At 40.3% G+C, this 7,208-nt stretch overlaps 1 protein-coding gene across 2 annotated transcripts; it reads right to left on the reverse strand.

Moving 5' to 3' along the window:
- Positions 1-14: 14 nt before the first annotated feature.
- On the reverse strand, positions 15-6,471 carry slc33a1 (solute carrier family 33 member 1). 2 transcript variants are annotated; one of them, XM_061719110.1, is made up of 9 exons: positions 6,400-6,471; positions 4,568-5,025; positions 4,323-4,476; positions 4,045-4,240; positions 3,728-3,927; positions 3,420-3,604; positions 3,222-3,339; positions 1,896-2,111; positions 15-1,791 (listed from the first exon to the last, which is right to left on the reverse strand). In XM_061719110.1, exons 2-9 carry the CDS (start codon positions 4,981-4,983, stop codon positions 1,624-1,626), a joined length of 1,653 nt encoding a protein of 550 aa, XP_061575094.1. In that variant the 5' UTR covers positions 4,984-5,025; positions 6,400-6,471; the 3' UTR covers positions 15-1,623. The 2 variants fall into 2 exon arrangements, with proteins under 2 accessions (XP_061575094.1, XP_061575093.1); XM_061719109.1 differs by lacking the exon at positions 6,400-6,471 and adding an exon at positions 6,258-6,378.
- Between the last annotated feature and the right edge of the window lie 737 nt (positions 6,472-7,208).

Here is a 7,208-nt window from a genome sequence, read left to right on the forward strand (position 1 = left end):
AAAACAACCAGACATAAGTGTATGTTTTTAATTACAAATATTTTTTGTCAAATCTCATTTATATTCCATCAGACATGTCATTTTCCTTACAAACAGGGAAGTTGAATAACTAAACAAAATGTGTGCAAATTCCAACAAACACAAATTTAAAAAAAAAAAGTATAATAATAAGGCAATCACTTATATTTTTGTTGCAGATCAGAGTACCTTTCCACCACCTGAAAGACAGTTTAACCGATGTACAGTAAACAACCTGTTACCTCAATCTAAAATAATAAAAAGGGCACAGTCTTAACTACCGTTGAATCAAATTAAATGCCACGTTAATGCCAAGAAAAGGATCAAAGGAAGTGGTTCTGGCAGCTGACACGCTGCCACAAACAAACATGAGAGGCCCATTAAACTGTGTAAACTGAAGAGTTCAACGTGAGGAGCCAGCAGATGAAATGGGAAAGACAAATGTGACAACAGTAATCCAAAACTGTTCCGACCTTTTCCTTGTGGTTCACCAAGTACACGTTTGTAATCGGAGTGAGATCTTAGCTTTGTACACTTGACAGAGCAGTTTGATTAAAAGGGAAAATAATCTTAATATTCAGTCTCATGTACAAAATGAATACGCCGGTGAAGACTTTGCTTATTGAATAACTCTCCAAGGCTGCTGGTCGGTCTCTGGATCTTATTTACAGACAAATTCGGTACATTTATTACAGTTAATCACCACTGATAAAACTCCAAATCCACCTGTGTCTTTGACAAGCCAACAAAGTTTACAGTAAATCCCGTCTGGGATTCGTGCGACAGCTGCCTCTTTCTCACTGACGGCTGGTGTTAATGTCCCGTTACGTGGAAGGGGCATCCTGGAGCTACACTACAAACTAAGACAACACAGATTTTAAAGTTTTCCTGTATTTAAGTGTAGCATTAAGGATATGCCCATCCTCAAAGAGATATACAGCAGGCTGCCAAGAAGTAATAAGAGATGTGGTCCAAAAATAAAGCTTCATTCTTTTCTTCAGTCAAAAGTTAAAACTAATAGCATGTACTAAGTGAGGAACGAAGACGTCGTTTTGAGTAAATACTTCAATCTGTTGCAGAAAAACCAAAGATAAATGAGTATTCATTGATAAAACTTCACTGAACATCGTTGCGTTCAAGCGTTGACTTTGGAAAAACTAAAATAAACTCAGCTATGCTATTTTTATATGATCAACTCAGGCCTGAGAAAAACAGCGTCACGGCGGGTCAAGAACTGTTCAACAAACAGATCTATAAAGTTTCATTGGGTGAAAAAAGAACAAATCAACAGAGCATATATTTGACCCAGCTCGAGTTTGGTTGAGCTATTTCAGGCAGCAAAACATAACTTAATAAAATATAAATAGGTTTTCTCCTATTTTCAGTGGGACACATTTTGCAAAGTAGCACGAGTGATGATGAGGAGACAACGATGGGAACTTCCCTCATATGCGTGCACTTCAAAGTGACAAGATTGAGGGTAACAGACTTCTGAGTGCGGCAGCGAAAGCAGGACCAGACAGATGAGGATGGAGTTAAGACGTCCAGGCATCTTTTGGAGTAGAATATGCAGATGCAGTGTGTGTGGTGGATGGTGGATTAATGTCACTGGTTCACTCTACACCTCCATGCAGCAGGGCTCTTATCCTGCAGCTGCTTCATTTTCTTCCCTAACCAAAGCCACCACACCAAACCGATGACGACACACACCACGGACTCCACGTAGTAACCGTCCAGAGTCGTCACACAAACGCCGCCTTCCTTCACACACAGCTGGAGGTGGAGAAGAAGCAAACAAAAAGGGAGAAAAAAAGGTTACTTTTCCTGATGAGGTCTCATACAGCCCGCTGTGCTTCACCGTCTCCATCAGGACTTACCGCCGCCTCCACGGGGGAGCCGCAGCTCTGGCCGGCAGCACCCTGGCATTCCTTTGAGGTCAGTGGGTCGACCATCCACAGAGCCAGAGTGGAGGGCCAGTTTCCTCCCAGGTTGGTGACCGTGTTCAGCAGGGTCATGTAGGTCCCGCCTATCAGGGGGTCACTCACTTGGGCGTGGAAAGCCATGCAGGCCACATACATGCTGTACAACGCCACCTAGAGACAAAACAGAGCTTGAACTTGGAATTAGACCCCCTCCCCACAAGAGCTTATACTTTACTCATTGACAGTTTCAGGATTTTGTTTTAATATTAGTATAAAAAAAAAGCGATAATTGTTTTTCCTTAACAGACAAATAGTACCACTGGTCACTTTCTGTTTATAAAAGAAATGACAATGAAGAATCCTGTTTAAAGTCAGGGTTATGGGTATAATGAGTCTCTTTGTTGTTGTAACTAAGGTTTCCACCTCAGTGAAATAACTTGGGAGAAAGTGGCAGCCGTAATGAGAGCTGTCCGTGTTCTTTAAATAAAAAGGAAAGGAGGTTCACTGCTTCCTCATGGTCTCCTTTAGCACAGAAAATGCTGAGCATCCTCTGTCACAGACAAGAACCGAGTCCTTGCAGTTTGAGAAAACTGACAAAATATGTTTCATTTTGACGTTGTCTTGCTTATTTACCAAGGTGAGTCATTTGCATCTTTGAATTACCATCCATGGTCATGGAGTGACATCTTTACCTCGTAGCCTCTATTAAATAGCATAAGAACGTATTACTGTAGTTACTTTATGGAATTATTCATTATTATATGTAGACAAGAGAGGGGGGAAGAAAAAAGAAATAGCCTGGGCTGCAAAGAAGTTTTTGTGGGCCCTTCAGGATCATTTCCCTTATTATTGTAGACACCTTAACTCTGCTGATCTTTTACATCCACTAAAGCCTAAATAAGACAAGGAAAGGTGATAATTTTGACTGGACGCATTAGTTTTTGTTGGCATAATATCCAAACTGAAAACCAAACACAGTGCTTTAAACTTCTTACACTACAATATTGTAAAAATAATAGAAAATAAAGAATAATATTTTCCGGTTCTGTCTTGTTGAACTCTCAAGATTCAGTAGCTGGAATTAAGAAGCACAATACGCCCTAAAGGAGGCGGCAACAAACACCTCTAAGGTTGCAAAGGCCCTCGTACACCCAGCACAGGGAGTCAGTGGCCATTGTTCAGCAGAAGCATCTTCTTCCTTGTGTTGCTGACATGAAGACGTGAAAAACCAAGTGCAGAAAGATGGAAGGTAAATAGATTGAGCCAAAAAGACCAGCAAACCTGATGTAATGCGTAGCTGAGCAGCACTATGGCATAGTAGTACAATGGGAATCCTCCTTCCTGTCTTACACTGGGGGTCCACCACACTAGAAAGGCATACTCGAGTCCGATTAGCAACCTACAGAACAACACAAGATGTTTGTTAAGCTTTAATTCATTGAATATGTTCCCAGCATGGGAGGATGTCTGAGTTCTGACCTGAAAGGGAATGCTTTATAGAAGACGTCCAGAGGGCGGCGCCCTGCTGTGTATCTGCTGATGATCAGTGGCAGAAGGATTTGAAGGGGCACCATGGGCACTGCCAGCAATGCCAGTTGCGCCTTGGGAACTCCTGCCTCCATCAGTTTCAGACCCGTGACTGCATCTGCTGCGGAGAAACCAACCTAAAACACACAGACAACAAAAAGTACAAGACTATTTCATAAGCGATGATCATGCAACACCGTCAAAAAGTTAGATTTAAAAGTTAAGCCAAACATTTATCTAGTAGTAGTCAGGTACTTTACTTTTGCCGTGAGAAGCAGGGCACAAAAGGTGAAGACTGTGGGCATCTTGATGATAGAGAATAGCAACCTGTAGGTTTCCGTGACGCCCTGCGTCTCTTCTGGGGCTCTTTTCTTTCCTCTGACTTGCTCGTTTTCCCTTTTAAAGACGGCAACCAGAGTTGTGGAAATAAAGAACACCACTCCCCAAAAAAACAAAAAATCTGAAGCACATGAACAAATGGAAAAAGAAATATAAGAATGTATTCACAAATACATTTAAATTGGAAATCGTCACAAAAAAACATATATTATCCGTCTTATTCAGCTTAATAAAGTACCTGACAAGGTGACGATGCCCGTCTCTTTGGGCTCTATTCTGAGGTATTTGTTGCAAAAGTCAGCAGACTCCAGAGCAAGAAAGAGCACATTCCCCAGGAAGTAGCCGGCCGTCTGGCCTACAGAGTTGCAAGTAGACGCATAGCCCACGTTTTCCCTGGATAACATAGTCAGGGCCCAGCCATCCACAGCTATATCCTTACACACACAGAATCCAGAGGATATCAGTACAGCTGCCTTTCTGTAATGTGCTTGTGTACATGTCGTTATTAATAATTACCTGTGTGGCTGCCAGGAAGGCAAGCATGAAGAAGACTGCAGTGAGGGCTAATACATTTGGTCCTCCCTCGTTCTGCAGCAGTGAATTGACCGTAACAGACAAGTAAAGCATGAACAGACCCAGAAGGTACTGTGTTGGCACCAGCCATGACTTCCTGCAGAAACAAGTTGGAGATGGATTATGGCATAGACGGGAGGGGGGGAAAGAAAATGTGCAATGATTGTATGAGTGTGAGTTTCTTTTACCTTCTACCAAATCTGCTGAAGTACAAAGCATCCACCAGTGGTGCCCACAAAAGCTTCAGACTGAACGGCCAGAAGACGAAGCTGAAGAAGGCTTGGTCTTTGTAGCTGACATTTTTACTCTGTAAGATCAGAGGAATGCTGCCGGCCAGTCCAAGAGGAATCCCCTGCAGCACATAGAGAAACAGAAGCAGCGACACATTCCCCAGCTCCCCACGGATGCTGGGCCGGGCTCTGCGATGCCTCCTGTCCTCGGAGTCCGAACCCCTGACCAGAGCTTCCGATTCATCTTCTACATCTGGTTCAGGGGAGCTTGTCCCTCCCTTGTCCACGTCCCTCATGTCTACAGGTGGGAGGCTGGCACCTGCCAGCTTCCTCTGCCGCCCGTTCTTGTGTGTGGACAAATCTGGGATCTTCATGGTGGGGCTGTGGGCATCAAACCTGTTGTGCCCTCAGCAAATCTACAGAGAGAGAAGCAGAGAGAAAACGGAACATGTTCCTAATAAAATGAAAGTCTTTAAAGTAATTCATAGTTGCTTCAGTCACAAAGAATTATCTTCCTGTTTTTTAGGAGGTTTTTTTTATTTTTTATTTTACAGGGACAGGCACAGTGATAGTGAAACAGAGACTTACAGCCAGATATATCTATTGATCCATTGATAGATAGATGTGTGTGTGTAGAGAGAGAGGAAGAGGGAGAGAGAGGGCAGGCTGGACTGTTTAATGCCATTATTTAGTTTACTTTATTTATTTAGCAATATAAGAAAAATATGAACAAAAAATGAAAAACAATGAAATAACATGCAAGGAAATGAAGAAGCCTGGTGGCTTATATAGAATCCTTTCCATATATGAATAAAAAACAAAACAAAGCTACACAAGGGATTGTAAAAAAACAAAAAAACACAAGAAAATGTAACTCAGATCAAATAATGAACATTACAAAGATGAAACAATAAGAAAGTTCTTTAAATGTTTTTTTTAAATATTGGCAAGGATGGTGATGATTTAAGAGATTTATTGAGTGAATTCCACAAGCGGGGCCTCTGTAAGTGATGAAAGATTGATGTTTCCATGTTCTTCAAAATGGTAAATTAAAATCATCTTTGTGCCTTGTGGCATAAGAATGAATATAGGAATTAACACAAAAGAAATTATGAAAAGAAGAAGGAAGATCTTGTATTATGTCTCGTCTTTCTCAATATGTTGTAACTCAAATGAAGAAATCCGTACAAATAATTTGTTTCCATCTAAAACTGTTGAGAGGTGAAAGATTTGAACGTCGTTTCAGCCCTTTTGAATTATTAATCAGGGTCGCGCATTAATGGAGATTTACTGTAAAGTTCATGCAGTACAAGGAAACGAAATCAAAAATATTAAGTAATAACGAAAAAATAGGTTCTCTTTAAGTTACATTCACTTTCACCGTGATGCCACATGACTCCATTGGTCTCTGACACAAAGATTATTAATTATCGGATGAACCGATAAAAACAAGAGCTGAATGAAAAAGTTTACACCTGTCACCGTGCCAATTATTACAACATACCTAAAGTGTTGGGGTTTTTTAGAAAGCGAACACATCAACAACTCAATCAACAACTAAGCTGAAAACGTGGTTTATATTGAAGATATATATTTTTTTTCAATGCTGTAAATGAAAGAGAAAAGCCAGAGATGAGAGCATGCATACCTGCTGATGACAGCATGCCAAATCAAACAGCAGAACACACACGGCTGAATCACAGAGCCAGTCAGCGCAACATTCATTAGATTTATTCAGATAAATGTCCGAGCCATCTTTACACGGGTAAGATAGAGGAGAAATAAACTACCGTTTAGATTTGACACAAGTTACATCTGCCGACATCAACAGAGGAGAGCCAGGAAGTGCGCTAGGTGCTACCTGCAAATGTGTCCGGCGCCTACAGCTGACGTGTCCAATTATAGTTTCACACAGTTCCGCTTCACTTGCATTTGTGTAACAGAGTAATAGACAGAGCACTTTTATACAGGGGTGGAAAGTAACAAATTACATTTACTCACGTTACTGTAATTGAGTACTTTTTATGAGTAATTTGTAATTTTCTAAGTAGTTTTTGAAATATGTAATTTTTATATATTTTTACTTTTGGGCATTTTTTTTTTTTGGTTTATTGTGAATAGCAGGATCCTGCGGGCATTGGGCACTTTATTTTGTGTTTGAATACTTTGATTCTGGTTTTAGTGTCGGTTGGACAATATGACTGAAAACAGTTTTACAGGTTGTGACTGTCCTTTTTGTCCTGTTCTGCGGAAGTAAAAGGATCATGTTACTGAGCTCAGCTGAGCTTTTACAAGTGTGGATGTTAAATTAATTAAATTAATACTTTAATATGCCTCAAAGTTGATTAAAACAACTTGTGCTGGATTTGATTCGTGACTCATCCTTTTTTTGCATTAAATAACTGAAAGTAACTTTTACTCAAATTACATTTTAAATGAAGTACTTTTGTACTTTTACTCGAGTAAATTTTTAGATGGGTACTTTTACTTTTACTTTGAGTAGGATTTAAGCAAAGTAAAGATACTTTTACTCAATTACAATTTTTCAGTACTTTTTCCACCTGTTTTATAGTAGGTTATACACCAATAAAGAGCATTA

This window comes from Cololabis saira, chromosome 4 (genome assembly GCF_033807715.1).
Source record: "Cololabis saira isolate AMF1-May2022 chromosome 4, fColSai1.1, whole genome shotgun sequence".
Classification (NCBI taxonomy): Eukaryota; Metazoa; Chordata; class Actinopteri; order Beloniformes; family Belonidae; genus Cololabis; species Cololabis saira.